The sequence below is a fragment of the Hibiscus syriacus genome, unplaced genomic scaffold (assembly GCF_006381635.1).
Source record: "Hibiscus syriacus cultivar Baekdansim isolate YM2019G1 unplaced genomic scaffold, ASM638163v2 tig00004355_pilon, whole genome shotgun sequence".
Classification (NCBI taxonomy): Eukaryota; Viridiplantae; Streptophyta; class Magnoliopsida; order Malvales; family Malvaceae; genus Hibiscus; species Hibiscus syriacus.
The window spans coordinates 818,898-841,029 of NW_024062011.1; the positions used below are offsets into that span (position 1 = coordinate 818,898).

The 22,132-nt window shown below is 35.7% G+C and overlaps 2 protein-coding genes and 2 pseudogenes across 2 annotated transcripts; 2 read left to right on the forward strand and 2 right to left on the reverse strand.

Annotated features, from left to right (window-relative positions):
* Nucleotides 1–2,189: 2,189 nt before the first annotated feature.
* LOC120193330 lies at nt 2,190–3,110 on the forward strand (annotated as a pseudogene).
* A 580-nt stretch (nt 3,111–3,690) lies between these two features.
* LOC120193548 (AP2/ERF and B3 domain-containing transcription factor At1g50680-like) lies at nt 3,691–4,775 on the forward strand. Its single transcript, XM_039196035.1, has one exon. The coding sequence runs from the start codon at nt 3,691–3,693 to the stop codon at nt 4,741–4,743; it is 1,053 nt and encodes a 350-aa protein (XP_039051966.1). The 3' UTR covers nt 4,744–4,775.
* Nucleotides 4,776–4,955: 180 nt separating this feature from the next.
* Nucleotides 4,956–14,144, reverse strand: LOC120193834 (annotated as a pseudogene).
* Nucleotides 14,145–16,777: 2,633 nt separating this feature from the next.
* LOC120193493 (sugar transporter ERD6-like 7) lies at nt 16,778–20,977 on the reverse strand. The gene is given in 18 exon segments (XM_039195979.1): nt 16,778–16,945; nt 17,028–17,142; nt 17,221–17,280; nt 17,370–17,423; nt 17,568–17,627; nt 17,720–17,826; nt 17,946–18,030; nt 18,120–18,200; nt 18,281–18,373; nt 18,571–18,635; nt 18,765–18,840; nt 18,945–19,010; nt 19,103–19,197; nt 19,257–19,314; nt 20,182–20,271; nt 20,381–20,443; nt 20,541–20,745; nt 20,892–20,977. Coding segments are annotated over 17 exon segments (1,458 nt in total). The 5' UTR covers nt 20,706–20,745; nt 20,892–20,977; the 3' UTR covers nt 16,778–16,820.
* Between the last annotated feature and the right edge of the window lie 1,155 nt (nt 20,978–22,132).

Below are 22,132 nucleotides of genomic sequence, written 5' to 3' on the forward strand. Positions count from 1 at the left end.
ACATTTTTTTATAAATACTTGCATTTAAAATAATTATAACTTTATATTAAAAATTTTAATTTTTTTATTTAATTTGAAATTTGAAAATGATTTAGAGTTGTCATTGATCTTTGGGTTAGGTAGGTCGAATACCTAAACAAATTGTTTTTCAAATAATTTAAAAAGTTATTTTAAAGAAAAAAATTTAATCTACGTTTTACCAGAAAATCATTTTTAAGGATTTCGGAGTCGAAATACCCCCACGTCGTCCAAAATTAGTACCTCTTTATTAGTTGTCTAAAATAGTGGAATTTTATATATTTGAGTTCTAAATTTAAATTACGATCCTTTAATTTTTATGAATTTTGAAAAGATTGAATCTTTTTCTAAAACTTTTGACTCGATAAAAAATGATTTAATTTACTCAGTTTTATTTAAAAAAAAAAGATGTTTTCTTACTACGTGAATTAACATAAATTGAAACCCATTTATGTTAGACATAATTTCGTTAGCACACAATGCAAGATAAGATTGCCTTTAAATTTTTCAGAAAACGAGAAAACAAATTCATGACATATGAACGCAACAGTAGTAAATAACATATAAAAGTTGAATAAAATATCAAAAAAATATAATAAAACTAAACAAAAATAAATAAATAAAATAATAAAGAAAGGTAAATAAATAAATACATGAAATAAACAAAAATGAGCATTTATTTATTCAACTATGTAAAAATATATCTAAATAAAAAATATATTTATTTTAAAAAATAATTTATTTAAAATAAATAATATATATCTAATTAACTTAATAAGCCACAAATAATAATATTAAAATATTTTATTGGAATAACCCTTAGAAGAGCACGTTAAAATTTTGGAGGTGTTCACTATGTTAATCGTATAATTGACAAAGATTGCCGGATAATTTATAATATTATTAATAGTACTGAAATTTCTATTAAGTATAGTGATTAATACAATTTTTTTATCTTTTTTTTATTAATATATAGATACATATAATTTTTTTTATAAAAAGTACATATATAACTATATTATATATTTAATATTGTATATTTATAAATATTTAAAATATTACTTAAAATAATAAATATATATTACATATTCCATTTATGTAAAAAGAAACAAAATAAATGCACATATAACAATATAGGGACCAAATCGAAACAACATAAAAATGCAAGGGGCAATCAAAGCATTTAACCTTAACATTTCATTAAATTACCAACATAAATGATGATTAAAATGAATATTAAACAAAGTTAAGACTTGAATCATAAATACAATAAATTTAAACATATAATGAAAGGACTAATATAGAACAAATCTTAACTTAGAAAACCCAAATCAAGCATTAAACCATAACCATTTAATAACACGTGGTGACCAAAATGTAAGAAGAATAATGAAGATTTATTAATTTATTCAACTATGTAAAAATATATCTAAATAAAAAATATATTTACTTTTTTTTTAAATAATTTACTTAAAATGAATAATATATATCTAATTAACTTAATAAGCAACAAATAACAATGTTAAAATATTTTATTCGAATAACCCTCGGAAGGGCACCCCAGATTTTTAGAGGTCTTTCGTAGATTAATCGAATAATTGACAAAGAATATCGAATAATTTGTAATATTAATAATAATGAAATTTCTATTAAAATATAAGTACTTAATACAATATTTTTATCCTTTTTTGTATTAATATATACATACATATAATTTTTATAAAAAATACATATATAACTATATTATATATTTAATACTATATATTTATAAATATTTAAAATATTACTTAAAATAATAAATATATATTACATATTCCATTTATGTAAAAAGAAACAAAATAAATGCACACATAACAATATAGGGACCAAATCAAAACAGCACAAAAATAAAGGGGGCAATCGAAGTGTTTAACCTTAATATTTCATTAAATTACTAACATAAATGATGATTAAAATGAATATTATACAAAGTTAAGAGGACTTGAAGCATAAATACAATAAATTTAAACATATACTTAACGGAAGGACTAATATAGAACAAATCTTAAATTAGTAATCCCAAATCAAGCACCATTACCCCATTCCAGTGGCTCCACCATTTTCCTGACAACCAAACATCAAACACCTATAATGAAGATTGGGTTTCTTCCTCCTCTTCTTCACGAACATCAATGGCGCCACCAATACCCCATTCCAGTGGTCCTTCGGCTTCGGTTCGTCCCCGGAGACATCTAACGGTAACTCGAAAAATCAAGGAATATATGGAGAATCAAAGAATGAACCACATTGCTGTTAAGCGCAATAGAAGAAAGCAAATGAATCAGTATCTCTCTGTTCTTCGATCTCTGATGCCTCAGTCTTATGTTCAAAGGGTATTGTGCAATCATTATATTCGCAATCACAATAAGTACGATGCATCCCAGAAAACCTATATAAATGCTAACAAAGGATTGCCTTTTTGTGTGTGTGTGATCAGGGTGATCAAGCATCGATTGTGGGAGGAGCTATCAATTTTGTGAAAGAGCTCGAGCAAGGGCTTCAATGGCCAAGTACGGAAAAAGAGGTAAAACAAGACAGACCAAATTTTGCAAGAGCTCTTCACATTCCCACAGTTCTCAACAAGTTCATCATAGACTCATGTAGTCGATAATTCGATCTCCGTGAAAGAATCGACAGTAGAGATTCAACCCGCCGTTGCTGACATTGAAGTTAACGTGATTGGGAAGAATGCAAACCTCAAAATAAGATGGAAGAGGCTACCCCTCAGCTCTTGAAACTGGTGTCAGTGTTGAATGCTATGAGTCTCACTATCCTTCATCTCAATCTCACATCGGATGACCGAACTGTCCTCTGTTCTCTCAGTCTCAGGGTAATTTAACGCGTCTCACAATACAAAATAATGTTACAAGTTAACTCGATATGAATCTCATTTGCGACTGTATTTTGATTTTTGATCTTCGAGACATGATTTTGTATGTTTTATTTTATTTTTTATAATGAAACTATAAATGCAGGTGGAAGATGATTGTAAGGTGACTACAGTGGATGGAATTGCTTCAGCAGTGAATCAGTTACTATGTAGGATTCAATGAACTGAAATCAATGGAGGATTTGAATTTAATTCCTTTGCTGTTTGTAGCAGAATCATTCTTAAGAAAATATATATGGCTTATTTTGCTTGCCAAAAAACAAATTACAGAGCTAAAAAGCTTCTAATGAAAAAGTTATATTTTCATTATATAACCAGATTTTTCTTGCCTTTACTGGACGTATTTCTTGCTTTCCAAGTTCCCTATTTAGTATAAGTATTCACTAGGGCTTAGTTTTCCCATAACACAAAACTTGTTTGGTTTTTGAGAGACAGCCGTCTTCTTTGTTCTGTTTCTTTTGTTTAATTACTAAGGTGCCAGCTCTCTTTAATTTTCTATTACACGTTTCTGTTATTGAATCATAAAATTTTCTGCAGTTATTGTTTCTGATTCCTTTTGACTGATAGACGGAAAAAGTTAGAGGTTTGAACCGCATAGCATTACGTGTGTATGCATTAGATTGGATGTAATGGTTATTTCTTGCCTTGCAAGGCACCGTTTTCATTATTTAAGGGTATTTAATTTCCGTTATTTCTTTTGTTTATATACTGTTTTTTTTCTTTCATTTATTTTCTTAGAGATTATGGAAGAAGAAATACTGAGTGTGATTTCAAGTGGCGAAGCGAAAGTGAATTCGGATATTTTGGATTCGATTAGCACCTCAAATCGAGCAAACAAACGCCAAAGGTGTGGTGGTGTCAAAGGCAATTCGTCACAATTCAAAGGCGTTATGAGACAGAAGAACGGACAATGGGGTGCTCAGTTATACGCCAATCATACCCGAATATGGCTTGGAACTTTCAGATCAGAAATAGATGCAGCCATGGCCTATGATAGCGCAGCAATCAAGTTCCGTACCGGAGACACTCACCGTAACTTTCCCTGGACCGGAATCAAGATCGAGGAACCGACGTTTCTGAGCCATTACAGTTCTGAAGCTGTCCTTAGCATGATAAGGGACGGTTCTTACCAACACAAGTTCATGGAATACATCAAGGCTCGCTCTAGAATTAATGCAAAACCAGGCGTTGGTATCAACTCAATGGGGACTTACAGCAATCAGGGGCTAATTTGCAAAAAATTGTTCGAAAAAGAGCTAACGCTGAGTGATGTCGGTAAGCTTAGTAGGCTCGTTGTCCCCAAAAAATACGCAGTCAAGTACTTTCCCCCGGTTGGCGGGAACAGCGATGTCGTTGGTGATCGAAAAACAAATGATGTAGAGCTGGTTTTCTACGACAAGTTCATGAGGCTATGGAAGTTTCGTTACTGCTACTGGGGCAGCAGCGGAAGCTTCGTTTTCACCTGGGGTTGGAGCCGGTTTCTGAAGGAGAAAGAGTTGAAATCCAAGGATGTGATCTCCTTCTACGTATGCAAGAGTCGAAAGGAGAATGAAGTCCGGAGATTCTGCATGATCGACGTGAACAAATCCGGGAACCGTAGAGCGGTTTTGGTCGAAGAGAACAATGTTGGTATTGGAAGAGAAGTCGATTTGCAGCTCCAGTTGGGACAGTTAGATGGTGAAAAACAAGAACAAGGATCAATGGCAGCAGACAAAGTTAAACAAGAAGTTAAAAGTGAGGGATTCAAACTATTTGGTTTCCATATTAACCGAAGCTCAAATCCATGGTTTTTTTAACTATCAGGACTGTAGCTGAAATCAACATTGCAGCTGAGCCAGCTGTGATGACTTTAACTTGATTTGTTCTCTTAGATTATTAGCAGTTTTCTATTTTTTTTTCTGGATAACAAAAAAATATCACTTAAAAAAACAGAATAACAAATCAGAATGTTACAACTTCCAAATACTAATTTTGTTCAGTGGCCTCAACATCCAATTTGAACCTCACATTCACTACAAATTGTCTCCCTTGCTATATGAAAAACAAATTCTACAGTTTCAAAATGCATTTTCTGAAATTGCAATTCTTTCAACAACGACAAAAAAAAAACAGATAGTGTACCAAACCAGTTTAGTTTCTGGACCTATTTGCTGCAGCAAGTTCAATGGTGATGATGAAAGTTGATCTGTCAGCTTCCCTTAGATACTGCACATCACCATTCATGAGTTTCACCAATTTTCGGCCAATGAGTAAACCAATACCTTCCTCTGATGCATCTCCATCGGTTCCAAACATTTGGCTCAGCAATGCTTCCGGTACTCCACCACCTGCATGTGTTATCCTGTCCCAACATACACATTAAAATCAATGCCTTATCTTTTTCAGACTCGATATGCGTCTAACAATGATATGCCCATTACCTGAGTTTCAAGTGTGCAAGATGAACGGATTGTCCTAGTTGATCTTTGGTTAAGCTAGCTGCAACGGTGACTTGGCCTTCATTTGGTGTAAAATTAACTGATATCAACAAGAAATCAGCCAAGACTTGTTGAAGTCTAAAACCATCTCCATACAATGTCTCATTCATGACTTCTGCTGCTGTATCGTTGAGCATTCAGATACTTTTCTCAGTGCTCTTCATCATCACTTGACTAATAGAAGCAACCAATACCACATTGAAGGTGAATTCAATCATTTCAAGATCCATATAGCTGTTAAAAAAATTCAGAAAACAGGAAAAATTAAGATGATTTTTCTATCTTAAATAAAGAAATGAAGCAATAAAGGTTTTAGTACCCTTCAATGAGGCTATCGAGGTCCGAATCATCAAGTATCTTGCTAAACTGGCGCTGGCACATGGTACTAGTTTGAAGAAGGCGTTTTTGTTCCGGTCCCAACTCCGTGTCTTCCATCATTTTCCTAGAAAATATAATACCAGAGAGAGGGTTACGAATCTGAGTTTTCAAATAAGCCAACGCTTTCAATCTTTTCATGGCGGTTTGCTCGGATAATTTCTGGACATGAAGTGCTTGTTGCAGTTCTTGGCTTGGGAGCTGTAAGAAACAGAACACACCGGTGACAGCACCACCTTTCATGTCCAATTTCTTGTTCACACATAACCAGCATTCGACATACTTTGTTAAAAGTTTCAAAGTTTGGCAATCAATTTTGGAAAATGTTTTTTTCAAAGTTTGGTAAATGTTTCTTTGAAAAATGTTTTTCAAAGTTTCGTAAAATTTTGGTAGATGTTTGTTGAAAATAGGAATGGGTAAATTCACTTTAGTCATTGCACTTTAGGGTATTTTCAAAGATTAGTCCCTAAGTTTCTACTATAAATACCCTTACCCATTTAGCTTCAAAATCATCCCAAAACATTTCTTTCTTCCTATACTAGAGAGCTTTCTTGTGAGTAGTGAGTGTTTTGTAAACACCTGTAAATTTTCTCTCTTAGTAAAAGATCTGCAGCAGCCCGGAGACGTAAGCACAATTGGCTGAACTCCGTTATCAATTTTCGGGTATTATTTTTCCGCTTTTATTTCGCATTCTCACTAATCTGGTTATAGGGAAATTACTTGTACTCGGTTTATTTTTCTAACAACTGGTATCAGAGCTTTTGGTTGTGAATTTTGTCAATTTTTCTGCGAGGTTACTATTCATACTATTCACGTGAATAGTGAATTCGTGAATAGTGAAATTTCGGTCGGCGATACGAGTTTGTCGACAGTGGTGTTCTAATACACGGTGGTTCGCAAGAATTGTCAGAAACGATCCAAAAGAAGCCAGATTCGAGGTGGAAGCGATGGCTGCAGATGAAGGGAAGGTGAAAATTGAAAAGTTCGATGGTGCGGACTTTGGCTTTTGGAAGATGCAGATTGAAGATTTTCTGTACCAGAAAAAACTCTCTCCAGTATGTATGAGGAAGAAGGCTCAAACAAAGTTCATTTGATGAGGCGATTATTCAATTTGCGGATGGCGGAAGGGGCATCGATGGCACAACACCTAAATGAACTCAACACAATCACAACCCAGTTGAGTTCAGTGGAAATTGAGTTCGATGATGAAGTTCGAGCTTTAATTCTCTTATCATCTCTACCAGACAGTTGGAATGCTACTGTTACAGCAGTCAGCAGTTCGTCGGGAAACAGCAAATTAAAATTCGACGATGTTCGGGATCTGGTATTGAGTGAAGAAATTCGACGAAGAGAATCGGGTGAAGCATCAACCCTCAGCCTTGCACACCGAGTCTAGAGGGAGAACTTCAGAAAGAAATTCAAATCGTGGCAGATCAAAATCCAGAAGGGACAAATCAAGAACAGGAAATAAAGATTTTACCTGTTATAATTGCGGCAAAAAGAAGGGTCACTTCAAAGAGATTCCGAGCACTGAAGAAAATCGGGTGAAGCATCAACCTCCTCAGCCTTGCACACCGAGTCTAGAGGGAGAACTTCAGAAAGAAATTCAAATCGTGGCAGATCAAAATCCAGAAGGGACAAATCAAGAACAGGAAATAAAGATTTTACCTGTTATAATTGCGGCAAGAAGGGTCACTTCAAAAGAGATTGCCGAGCACTGAAGAAAGATACCGGTGCACAGGAATCTGCCAACGTGACAGAGGAGACAGGTGATGCCATGATTCTAAGCGTCAAACAGTCCGATTGAATCATGGATCTGGATTCAGGGCATCTTTCCACTCCACCCCTACCAAAAATCATGGAGAACTATGTCAGTGGTGATTTGGAAGGTTCATCTTGCTGATGATGAAACCTTAAAGCTGGCCTCAAAAGAAATCTATTCCTGGCCTCAAAAGAAATCTGATTTCTGTTGGACAGCTTGATGGAGAAGGATATAGCACAACCTTTCAGGCTGTGAATGGAAGATTACCAAAGGAGCATCGTCATTGCTCGTGGTAAGAAGATTGGTACTCTATGTAACCTCAAATTTAGAGAATATCATTGCAGTAGCAGATGCTGATGGAAAATCAAACCTATGGCACCAAAGGCTTGGCCATATGAGCGAGAAAGGGATTAAGACACTTTTGTCAAAAGGGAAGCTGCCGGATCTAAAGAATGTAGATGTCGACTATGCGAGGATTGCATCTTTGGCAAACAAAAGAAAGTCAGTTTTGCAAAGATTGGCAAGACACCCAAGGCAGAAAGGTTAGAATTGATTCATACTGATGTATGGGGACCATCCCAGTTCCATCTCTTGCAGGCTCACTATATTATGTCACCTTCATCGATGATTCAACAAGGAAGGTGTGGGTTATTTTCTGAAGAAGAAATCAGAAGTTTGATACCTTCAGAAAATGGAAGGCCATGGTGGAAAATGAGACTGGTTTGAAAGTCAAGCGGTTGAGGTGACAATGGAGGAGAATACAGAGACAGTAGATTCAGAGATTTCTACGCAAACAATGGGATCAAGATGGAGACAACAGTTCTCATAACACCGCAGCAGAATGGCGTAGCAGAGCGCATGAACAGAACTCTGAATGAACGTGCCAGAAGCATGAGGATACATGCCGAATTGCCCAAATTTCTATGGGCTGAAGCTATCAACACTGCAGCTTACTTGATCAACCGTGGGCCCTCAGTTCCTTTGGATGGCGGAATACCAGAGGAAGCTTGGAGCAAGAAAGAAATAAACCTTTCATACTTAAGAGTGTTTGGTTGTATTTTTTATGTACACATAAACTCTGCTGAAAGAAGTAAACTTGATGCCAAGTCCAACAAATGCGTCTTTGTTGGTTACGGTGGTGATGAGTTCGGTTACCGGTTTTGGGACTACGAAAATCGAAAGATCATCAGAAGCAGAGACGTCATTTTCAATGAAAATGTGATGTACAAAGATAGGTCAACCGCAGAATCAAGTAATACCGAAGCTGAAACAAAGGAATTTGCTGAGTTCGAGGAGATTTCTGGAAATGATGTTCAGATCAATCCTGAAGCAGTTCAAGAAGAACCAGGCACACCAGAACTGAGACGCTCCTCCAGAATTCCTAAACCAACCCAACGGTATTCTCCTTCTTTACACTACTTGTTGCTGACTGACAATGGTGAACCAGAGTGCTATGATGAAGCAATGCAAGTGGAGGATTCAGTCAAGTGGGAGTTTTCCATGAAAGATGAGATGGACTCGCTTATGTCAAATCAGACATGGGAATTAGCTGAATTACCACCAGGCAAGAAAGCGCTCCACAACAAGTGGATTTACAGGATCAAAGAAGAGCACGATGGAGCAAACGCTACAAAGCAAGATTGGTTGTCAAAGGCTTTCAGCAAAAAGAAGGTATTGACTACAATGAAATTTTCTCTCCAGTCGTAAAATTGTCTACAATCAGACTGGTGTTGAAAATTGTAGCTGTAGAGAATTTACATCTTGAGCAGTTAGATGTAAAGACAGCTTTCCTTCATGGTGATTTGGAGGAAGAAATCTATATGAGGCAGCCAGAAGGCTTCATAGAGGCAGACAAGAAAAACCTGGTATGCAGGTTGAAGAAGAGCTTGTATGGTTTAAAACAAGCTCCTAGACAGTGGTACAAGAAGTTCGATAGTTTCATGAGTAGCAGTGGTTTTATCAGATGCCAAGCAGATCATTGTTGCTACATCAAGAGGTTCGACAACAGCTTCATTATTTTATTATTGTACGTTGATGACATGCTCGTTGCAGGCTCAGACATGCAAGAGATTATACACTTGAAGCAAAAATTGTCGAAGCAGTTTGCTATGAAGGATCTGGGCGCTGCAAAGCAGATTCTTGGGATGAGGATCAAGAGAGACACAAAGTCGGGGACTTTGATGTTATCACAGGCTGAGTACATCAACAAAGTACTCTCCAGATTCAACATGCAAGATGCTAAACCAGTAAGTACACCTTTAGGTGTTCATTTCAGACTCTCCAAAGACCAATCACCAAAGACGGAGGAAGAACGTGCACACATGGTGAAGGTTCCGTATGCCTCAGCAATTGGAAGTCTGATGTATGCCATGGTTTGTACCAGACCAGATATTGCTCATGCAGTGGGAGCTGTTAGCATGTACATGAATAATCCGGGCAAGGTACACTGGGAAGCAGTCAAATGGATCCTCAGATATCTTCGGGGTACCACAAACAAAGCACTTTGTTTCAAAGGTGGAGATATGATACTGACAGGCTATGTAGATGCTGACTTAGCCGGAAATGTCGACATCAGAAGGAGCACTACAGGGTATGTCTATACTCTAGGAGGAACTGCAGTGAGTTGGGTTTCTCAACTACAGAAGATAGTTGCTCTCTCCACAACTGAAGCAGAATATGTCGCTGTTACGGAAGCCAGCAAGGAGATGGTTTGGCTCCAAAGTTTCTTGGAAGAGTTAGGCAAGAAACAAGAAAACAATATCTTGTATTGCGACAGTCACAGTGCTATCCATCTAGCAAAGAATCCGTCTTTTCATTCCAGGACAAAGCACATACAATTGAGATATCATTTTATCCGGTCTCTTCTGGAAGATGGGATTTTGAAACTTGAAAAGATTAGTGGAGCTCAAAATCCGACAGACATGTTGACAAAGACGGTGACTACGGATAAACTGAAGTTGTGTTCAACTTCAGTTGGCATGCTAGAATAACAAGACCAGACATGCTGCTGCATTGATCGAGGTGTGAAGACATATTAAAATCAGTCTTCAAGTGGGAGATTGTTAAAAGTTTCAAAGTTTGGCAACCAACTTTGGAAAATGTTTTTTTCAAGTTTGGTAAATGTTTCTTTGAAAAATGTTTTTCAAAGTTTGGTAAAATTTTGGTAGATGTTTGTTGAAAATAGGAATGGGTAAATTCACTTTAGTCATTGCACTTTAGGGTATTTTCAAAGATTAGTCCCTAAGTTTCTACTATAAATACCCTTACCCATTTAGCTTCAAAATCATCCCAAAACATTTCTTTCTTCCTATACTAGAGAGCTTTCTTGTGAGTAGTGAGTGTTTTGTAAACACCTGTAAATTTTCTCTCTTAGTAAAAGATCTGCAGCAGCCCGGAGACGTAAGCACAATTGGCTGAACTCCGTTATCAATTTTCGGGTATTATTTTTCCGCTTTTATTTCACATTCTCACTAATCTAGTTATAGGAAAATTACTTGTACTCGGTTTATTTTCCTAACATACTTCCCGCTGCGAGCGAAGAAACCTAAAGGAACCTTCTCGGGTTCATTACCAGTCACCGCATTGTTAAGTACAACACCGAGGTTGACAAAAGATTCTTGGTTCTTGAGATGACAGCAAGCAGTGTTGGTTCCAAAAACCTCCCCCAATAGCATCTTATCCACCACTTCATCTCGGTTCCAACCGGTTAGCTTTGTCATTGCCGGATTCCACTCCGAACACCATCCGAATTCATCCATGCCGAATATGGGAGGGATCAATGGTTTGGATTGTGTACTATTGCCTTGTAATCGCCTTCGATCTTGGTGAATTTGTCCATTACGATCTTCTGAACTGTTACATCTTGTGCCACAAAGCATACCCCCACAACATTTTCATGAAGATCCCTGTTTACGCAAGCATTGACAACTAAACTAATGGGATCTGCCCCAGTCCTTGCTCCATGAGTTTTGATCTCAAACTGTATGTTCTTTTCTTCTTCGCCTGATCATAAAGGAGCAACTATTATTAGTACGATAGCATTCTTTAACACTGATGTTTGTGAAATCTTATATAGAATGAGTGTCGTATACTGACTGATATGTGTTAATTATAAGTTAGAGCTTTATAGAGTACATATACTAAATAAGGTAACCAAGTAGTGGAATATTACATACCCTGCAGAGCCAAGAGCAACATTTTCTGGACTGTTTCAGATGAAGAATCTTCAACAAGTGCGAGTAAATGCTTTTCAATTGCATTATCAACAGAAAGGCCAGTCAACTCTGCGATTTTCATATTCCAACCATTGATCAGCCCATCAACATCAACTGCCAAAATCGGGACTGTTGCTGTTTCGATCAAACGCACCATCTCACTCGTCACTGCTTCCAGCTCTTGCATCCCTTCTAGTTTGAGGTCATTCAACTTGGAATGTATGGCATTGGCGTTTGTATCCGTGGTCTCGACATCTCTGAACGCATTCCTTAGAATAAGCTGCAAAGAATGGATGGCATCCATTTCATAGTCCTTCCATGGCAGACTCCTTTTCTTGACAACTTCAAGGAAAGCCTTGAATGATGACCTCGGGTGCATCTTTCGGTCGTCGTCTTTCAATCCAGGTTCATGCTTTGCACCACCCCATCGAATTTCGGCTGCCGTATGGGACCGGAACCAGAAAAGCATGTCTTTGGGGGTTATCCTCACAGCAGCCATTCCGCATACTACACCAAGAGCCAAAGCCCCTGGAAACCCGGCATCGTACAAGCTATCGGTACTCAGACCTGTGGAATCCATATGATATTCAGAAAGCCATGACGCTATCTCATTCAGTTGGGAATCACTTGGGGTTACTCCTAGTTTCCATATCTTTCCCTTGTATAATAAGGCAGCCCCATCACATTTCACCAAATCCATTATATTTGGACTCTGTGATACAATCCCCAGGGGTGCATCCCTCATAAGCATGTCACATAAAAGGGTCTGTGTGCGCAGTATGTTCTTCTCGACGATTTGGCTTTCGAGCTCTAATTCCTTATTGACATGGACGGCGAAAACTTGAGCTAGAAACTCACAGGCATACCTGAGTGGAAATGGAACAAACCTTGGAGTGGTGTTATGGCATACTACTAAACCCCATAATCTCTTTCTCTTTTGTTGTGGCTGCTGCTCGGAACCGGTGTCATTACCTTCTTCTCCATCATTGACAATGACAGCCATGACCAAAGAAGCGATGGAATTCATGTTTTCCATGTACTGTAAATGGCAGCTGTGGGGTGCCCTTAGGGTTGAACCACACAAGGTCAGGTCAATAGGAAGCTTATCATCTTGAAATACTTTCACATGTTTGGCTCTACAATCAACGATCATACGGACTTTATTCTTCATGAATAAGAATCGAGCGGCCTGGGGGATATCCGCGGCCGGATAATGCAAGCCTAAATAAGGCTCCAAGCCTGGTTTTGTTACCTCAGATATCACTTCACCATGGTCGTCATCATGGAATTTATAAGTCATCACCCTGTCATAACTGGTGAGTTCGAAAACCTCCTGCACCATCGTATCACAAAGCCTTTCCATGCTCCCACTAGGCAGCGACTGCAACCGTGTGATTGCCTTTGCTGCGAGCTTGTATGACTGCAAGGCTCCGGCTGCGGTCATGGGGACTTCAGAGGGCTTGACCGGCTCGAAATCAATGATCAAACCCCCTGTTACCCGATGGATAATAGCATAAAAGGGCTTCCCGGAAGTCTTGCAGTGGACTAAGATCGGATTCAAAAGAGAAACCTCCCCGATTCCTAGGGCCTTTAGCAATGCAGATGAACTAGGGGCAGTGAAAATGGTTCTTATGTCAGTTCCAATGCCGAGAACCGGATGGTCCCCAACACTTGGGACTGCATGGCTAACCATGGTCAACATCTCAGGGGCATTCTCACTGTATGCTATGACCTTGTAAGTGTTCTCATCTAAAGCTAGCAAGCACCCAAAGGGCTGGGTAAACTTGCCTTTCTGAATGTTATGGAGATAAGCCGTGGTAACGATACTGGACCTCGGTTGCTGATCTCCATTTACACGCACCGAATTCGAATAATCGAATGATACGCCAGACTCCTCGAAATCTGCATGGAGTTTTGCATCTACGGTCGTTTGAGCAATGATGCGAGCACTGTGCCTGGATCTCCCTGTGTTGCTTGATGAATGGCTTTGCCTTGATGAAGACATTCTCACCTGCCCGTCAATAGAAAAAGAAAACATTACGAATCATGGAAAGTGAAAACAAGTATTGGCACGGTTGCAAAGAACATCGAGCAAGAACTCGATGATTTCTCTTCATTTTTGTAAGAACATTATTAAATTTCAGAGACATAGAAATGATATTCTTTATCATCGATAACAAAACATATGATCAATATCCAGAGTTGGAGATTTGCAGTTACTAAAACAACAATCTACATAGCACATCATTTAACACAGACCTAAATATCGATAACTTAACAAAGAGACTAACCTTTCTCTAATTGATAAGAGCAGAGGAAAAGAAAAGTAAAACTGCTATCTGTGATCAAAGTGATGAAGTGAAGAAGAGCAGGTTTTCAGAAGAGCTGAGAAAGTAAATCCAGAAAAAGAAGTGGACAACCGCCTTGAAAAGCTTGCAGGAATTTACCATAACCGGAATAGCAGGGACCACCATGATAACATAAATTAAAGCAATTGGGGTTTCCCAAAACAAGATCACAGTTAAAAGTTATGCCATCATTGGCTTTCTATATTTGTTTATATGATCATTATTGAATCGATTCGATTCCTTCTTTGGGTGTGGACTTTTGTCATCATTCAATGAACAAACCTGCTTTTTATATTGGATCTCGTTGCTTCCCAGTAAAATAATTGTGTAAAAGAATCCATTAGTAGACTCTAGAGACTTGGAATTATTGTTCATGGATAATGTTGGTTATTCTAGTTGGTAAAAGATGACTTTTTTAAGTAGCTGGCTTCCCTCTTGAAACTCATTTATCAATTGTGTAGTAATATACCACCACTTCATTGTTTTAATCTAACTACTTAAAATTAAAATAATATTTGATGAAAGAATCTTGTGATTATTTATTATAAACCATTGAAAAAAAATAAAAATTCAATTATTCTATAATAAAACTTATGACTTCTTTTTTCCGATTTACGTCGCACACAAGATTTTAATGGGTGAGCTTCCCAACGAGAGTTTTCTACATATACAATGACATAAACACAAGGCATGCTTAAATGATATCAAACTACTTACCACTTAAACTAATTTCGTTGTTAAAACATATAACTTTTAATTTATATAAATTAATTTATTTAATATTAAAACATATCACTTTTAATTTATATAAATTAATTTATTTAATATTATATGTTTTAAATTTAGGGTTGAGGTTTTGTGTGAGTGAATGGTAAAAAGATAGAGGGAGCCCATAACCTGCCATTTGTTTTGTCTTTAGGTACCCATTCCCAATATGGTAGTCACGTGTACGTGTAATAGATCGATTTTGGCCCATTCCATTCTTAATGACTCTCTATTTAGGGTGTTCATTTTTTGGTTTTAATCGGATTAACCGATCGAATCGAATTAGTTCGGTTAATTCGGTTGGCCACCAAATTAGTTCGGTCAGAAAATAGTTAATATTTTTTTAATATTCGATTAACGGTTAATTCGGTTCGAAATCAATTAATTAACTGAATTAACCAAATTAACTGAAATTATTAAATATGAAATATATTATATATATTAAATCCATATTTTAAGCTCATACTCATTAAGAATTAAGACTCGTTTATTTTTTAACCACACTAAACTCATTAAATTATCAATACCTAATTAAAATTTTAACCCAAATAAAAAATATTGTTATTATATTCAAATTAATCTAATTACATAAATTATAAAAAAATTTGGTTAATTCGGTTAACCGGCTAAAATAACCGAACTTTTTTCGATTCGATTAATGGTTAAAGAAAAAAATTCGATTAATAGAAATTCAGTTTGGTCGATGGCCGAATTAACCGTTTGAACACCCCTATCTATATTCGTATATTTTGTCCATCTCTTCAATATTTTAAGGTTTCTACATTTATTGAAATTTTCATGTTATATAACTTTTAATATAATTATATATTTGTTTTGTAATATTATTAATCTTTGAAATCTTTAGTACGATCGAATTGATCACTTTAAAAATTTAATTAGTAGAAGTCTCATTTTATGTTTAACGTGCTAAAAATAAAATGAATATTAATTTACAAGCATAAACTAATAAGTGTTTTTAAATAATTTTATATAAAATAAATAAGGGTAAACTATGTAGATAGTCCCTTATGTTTTCGGTCTGGCCTACTTTGGTCACCAATTTAAAAATTAAGAAAGAAGGGTCTCTAACATTATCGATCCACATGATTTTAGTCCCTTACATTTTCGATTCATTCGATTTTAATCCCTCAACCGTTAACTCTCGTTCAATTTCAACCATGTTAGGGACTTAAACAAAAGGGTGTTAACAAAAATTAATGGCTAAGGGACTAAAATCGAACGAATCGATAACGTTAAGGACTATTTCCCCTTAATTTTTAAATTAGTGACCAAAGTAGGCCAGACTCTAAACATAGGAGACTATCCACATAGTTTACCCAATAAATAAATCTAAAATTCTTTAATAATACTTGTGTTATCTTAAGATCGTTTGTAAAATTGTTTTTCTTCGATGAAGATATATTAAATAATAGTACTTTTATTATATATACGCCAAATTTCAATCTATTATTTTTAACATTAAAATAATTAGTTTGTGTTAAAAAATTCATATTAAAAAGTATGGAATATTAGTTTTTTTTAATGATTAGATTTAACGTTGTCTATTCGTATTCACTAAGTGTTTATTTATTTATTCTATTGACGTGTCTCTGTTTTAAAAGTTATTACGATCATCGGAAAAAATTACAATTGAATTATGATAATGATGATTTTTCAATAAATCACCATTGTTATGTCCCCCGTTTGTAAGAGCAGACCATATCCTGGCACCTAATTTCTCGTTCAAGGGATGATTTTACCGTTTTTATGTAAAGAAAATGTCTTAAAACCTAATTAATTATAAATAAAATTGAGATAGACAAATATATATCATAAATACGTGGACATGATAAAAAGAAGCATATAGTTCTTCTAAATTCGTTGGAATAGACAAAGTAATCTAGACAAGTGGATTTGATTCGATCTTAGTTTTTATTCAATGGAATAACCCATAGAAGCCTGAATTTCTTCCAAGGTACGGCCTTTTGTCTCCGGTACCAGGTTGAAGATGAACACAATAGCTGCAGCACAGAAGGTGGCGAACACCAAAAATGTGCCTAAAATGGTATCAAGACTGGTTAATAATATTTGCCGGATATAAAAAAGTTCAGTAGGAAATAATATCCAATATTCAATTACCGTGGGAGGTCCAGGTCATGAGAGAGCTGAAAGTGTAGGAAACAACCCAAGTACCACCCCAGCTGACCAATGTGACCAGGCTGCCAGCCATTCCTTTGATGTGGAGAGGGAATATCTGCAACAAAATCTCTAACTTAATTATAATTTATATCTGAATTTAAATTCATCGATTAATAAGTTACATATTTTTTACCTCAGACATTACGATCCATGGAATTCCACCCAATCCAAGACAATAAGAACCCATATATATCTGCAAAATTGACACCATTAACTGATATGAAAGCAAATTCAAGTTAGGAGTGTGAAATAAGATTAAGGGTTTAGTTATAGTTAGTTTACCATGATGCCAATTATTGTGAACATTGGACCCCAATCAGAAGCCAGTTGATGTTCCTGGTGAAGAAAATACATTAAATAATATTATAATTTATTTCCAACTTTATAAAAATCGAGTATGTATATATCAAAGACACGTATTTGTATCAAACGCTCTACGAGTCCAAATAACTATGGCTTTAGTTTTTTTTTTAAAAATACCTTCAAATAGAAGGCGGCTCCAGTAAGTAGACTGCCAAGGAGCATTCCGCTTGCAGAAATCTGAAAAAGAAATGAACATTTCAATATGATATATATAAAGATTATTTTAAAATTTTGGAAATGGATACTGTAACAATTAGTGCTTTGGGTACCATCAAAAGAGGTCTTCTTCCAACTCTATCGATTATGACAGCACCAAGTGAAAGAACAATTATCTGTAAACATGCATAGAGAATGCTTCCAACATTTGGAGGAACTCCTGAAATGAGACACACAAAGAACATGTTATGCAAACAGAAAAGTAAATGTGATAATCGCAAGTATTCGAATTTGACCCACGAACTCTTTGTATATTGAAATTTAAATGAATAAGATTACCTGCGGATGTAAAAATTTGGTTTGCATAGTAAACTACTCCATTGTAGCCAGAGAACTGTTGGAACACCATCAGTCCAACTCCGATCTGTATGCCATTCGATGAAAGGAAAATGCATAAATGGATCGAATTTCGTAAAATAACGATCGTAACTTCACGCTGAAATCGATACTTACAATCACTAAACGTAAGTTTATCTTTCGAAACAAATCCAACACACTGGCTTTTGGAAGACGATGAAGAGTTGTCAAAGAATCCTATGGGATAAAAGTAACTCAAAATGGGTCCCAAAGTAAGGATTAAAAAGAGAAAATACGATGAATTGTGAATTAAGTACTTGAATTTCAACAGCTTCTATTGAAACATCAGCACTGTGTCCACGAAGCTTGTGAAGTTGAGCAATGAAATCATCTTGGCAGCCAACCATTGCCTGTATATCACAGAACGTGCAAAATTTAAAAGTTATAGTCTATGTTGTTCGGACCCTTTATTCTGACAGCCATGTCGAATTCTCAATTCAAACATTTGTATACCGGTACCGGTATGTCAAATATATAATTGTATCCGGTACTTACACTGGAACGAGTAATAAAGGGTCTAGCTTTTACGGCAAGCAACAGATCTTACCAGCCATCTAGGGGACTCTGGGATGAAATAAAGCCCCAAAATCATAACTGCACATGGAATCATCCCTGCAACCAAGAATCAACTTAAAGTAAACCATACGGAATAATCGATTTTTTCGTCAACTTAAGGACTAAAGTATCGTTTCTGATTTGAAAATTTTCTTTCCATGAACACAATGTACAAAACTAACTTACCAGTTAAAGCCACTGTTCTCCAAGAAACAAATGCTCCTACTGTATAGGCCACCAGCAGACCAGAGGCGATGGCAACCTGGCAATATATAGATTTCGTAAAGCTGTGTTGTGGACGTGCCAGATACGAGTAACGGACTCGAATACTTCGAGAAAAAAGAAGAATTCGAGCAACTCCGATACCTGATGTACTGTTAATAAAGCCCCTCGAAGGTTTGTTGGGGATATCTCAGCAATGAAAACCGGCACCTATGAAACCAGGGAGTTCAAGAGGTATATATATACACATACACACAATAACATAATCTCAATTAGCTTATCAAAAGTTAAATGGTAAATACGACATAGGAATTAACACCAATGCCATATCCTGTTAAAAATCTTCCCAAATCTAGAGCCACAGGTCCCTAGAAAAAGGAATTCATTCATTCAGCTACTTATTTAGGTGAGATTTGCGAAAGAAATTGAATGAGAATTTCGAACATAAAAACAGACCAGAGAGATAAATTATAAGCCATCCTGCAATGGAGATGATTGATGACATCTTCATAGTCTGCAATCACATGAAGATAGCAAGTTTAACCAAAGAATTCAAAGCATGTCTCAAACACGGAACATTCGTATTTTTCAAAGTTTTTAATATATTTGAAGGATCTTTAGGGTGCGTTTGGTTCACGAACGGGGAATAAGATTACCGGAATGTAACATTACCTCACACATTACTAGGATAATATTGTTGTGTTTGGTTTGTTTGACATGAATGTAAGATTACAATGTTTGGTTAAAAGAATAAAAGATTACTGGAATGTATATTTTACCAAATTATCCTTGTTATATATTTGTTTTTTAAACAAGTTGAATTCTAATATTCAAATAAAATATTTGTATAAAAGATAATAGAAAATATATAATTTTATTATTTTTAATTTGTATATTTTCTTTAAAAAATTTAAAATTCATAAAATTTATATATTTTTTCCAAAATTTAAAAGATAAATTAGTTTAATGAAAGGGTTTAATTTTATTTTAACCCCTGAACTTCATATAAAATTTTAATTGTGAACTTTTTTTTGTAAATCTAAAATAGTTTAAGAATAAATTTACAATTTATCCGTCGTATAATATTTTTTATTCAACGGTTAGGAGAAGGATATTTTTGAAAAAAAAATATTGTTTTAAGGACATTTTAATCCAAAGTCATGAGAAAAGATTAATACCTAAGGTATTGAGGGAATGACATTCCCGATAATAAACCCCAAAATACCATTGTTAAGAATGACTTATTACCCCAATTTTTGCAATCCAAACATAGGTATCAGATTCTAGAAAAAAAACTTTCCCCGGTAATCTCATAATCCCGTCCAAACGCATCCTAAAGTTCATATCTTCGTGTGAAAATAAGAAAAGCAAAGTTTGATACCCCTTTTCGGCCAAGCAGATCAGCAGCACGCCCGCAAGAGATTGAACCAACCATTGCACCGATAGTTAGTATGGATCCAAATACTGAAAACTGCTAAAGGAGAACATTTTTTTCGAAATTTCAGTGCATATATATCTATATCTGAAACTCATTCTCCAATTCGAGTAACATTCGAAAGTGATGGAGTAACTTTAAGTACCTGCTGAGAGGACATTCCAAGTTCCTCCATTATAGCTTGCTGTGTAGGTGAAGAGTATCCAATCTGAAAAACCCGAAAAAAAAGTTCAATTCAATGACAAACAATAACCGAGAAGCCTGTTGGTTCATGACGCCAAGGCTAGGATAACAGATAAACCTACACTTGAGCCAAACTCAAAAGAGCCCATGACTGCAACAAATGTGCTGACAAGAACCATGAACAAACTGCCATTATCGTCCGAGTTTCGCCGTCTTTCATCTTTTCGAATAAATGGCTGAAACAAGCTGTCACTTGATCCTTTCTCGATGTCCTGAGAGTCGGCCATGTTCACTTTCCTAGTGAAACTTCACCCTCAAGCCCTTAACCTGCAAAACAATAGAAACCATGTAACCGAATACGGCTATATTCAGTTTTTTCTAGTCCAAAAACATGTCGGACATAGATATCAACACCGGCAGTTCGAAAAAAAAATGAAAGAGTCGAAACAACAAAGAATTGAAACTGCTCTCACTTGCAATTTTCTTCTCTGCAGCTCCCAGATGAAGCAAAAAGGAGATTTTATGATCTTTTTTCTGCAAAGAAATTTTTACAGAAATTACACGTGCAGGGTGAGCCCATCTGCTTTAGCGTTTACATGCTTTACTATCCATGTTATGCATTTATATAGTTTTCAAAAAATGGAAACATAGGATTGGCAAAGCCTTAAGATGATAAAACCAGAAGATTCTGAGTAGATACTGAAAAAATCCAGCTTAAAATATCTCTAGTCTGCTTAAAATATCAATAAGAATTATATTTATATCATATTCGTATCATATTGTATAAAATTTTGATTACGTGAAATTGGTCATAGATTTGTCCTTAAATGGCTGCCAGCAATGATTATGTTCATTACTATTTGGTTCAATGATCTTGGACCCACAATGACCCTAGAAGTGTCGAGGGCAACTTTATGATTTCTGTCCACTGATTTGATGCCACCATCACTTGTTATCTCTTATCAAAATCAAAATCAAAGCCAAATCATCTCATCTCATCTAACATAACAAAAACAAGAGAAAAAATAATCATTCACATTAAAGAAAACATAATATGTTTCTTAATCACTTGTTTTATGTGTGATTAACGAACTAAAGTAAAGAAAGAACTAACCTATAGATCTGTTAATTTTGGAAAATTTTTTGCTATATTTCATTAATAGCTTAGCTTACACTTCATCTATATATATATATATATATATATAGAAAGTAACAAGCTAACAACTAACAAAAGATTAACAAACACTAAACTAAATAACTGCTTTACAAAGAACTCAACTAACACAATAATTACAACTCAACACTCCCCCTCAAGTTTGACGTTGAAAAATGTCTTTAAACCCCAACTTAGAAACCAAATGTTGATGTTATTGTATTCCAAGTGCTTTTGCCATCACATCAACAGGTTGCTCCTCAGATTTGATATGAACAGTTTGTATCAACCCTTCATGTATTTTTTTCTAGGACAAAATGACAATCTATCTCGATGTGTTTCGTTCTCTCATGTAACACATGATTAGTAATGATTTGTAGAGCTGATTTACTATCACAACAATTTTGTTGGTTGTAATTCATCAACTCTAAGTTCCATTAGTAGTCCCTCAACCAAATAATTTCAGCAGCAGTCACTACCATACTCCTATATTCTGCCTCTGCTGACGATCTGGCGATGGTGTTATGTTTTTTGGATTTTTCATGAAATCAAAGAATCTCC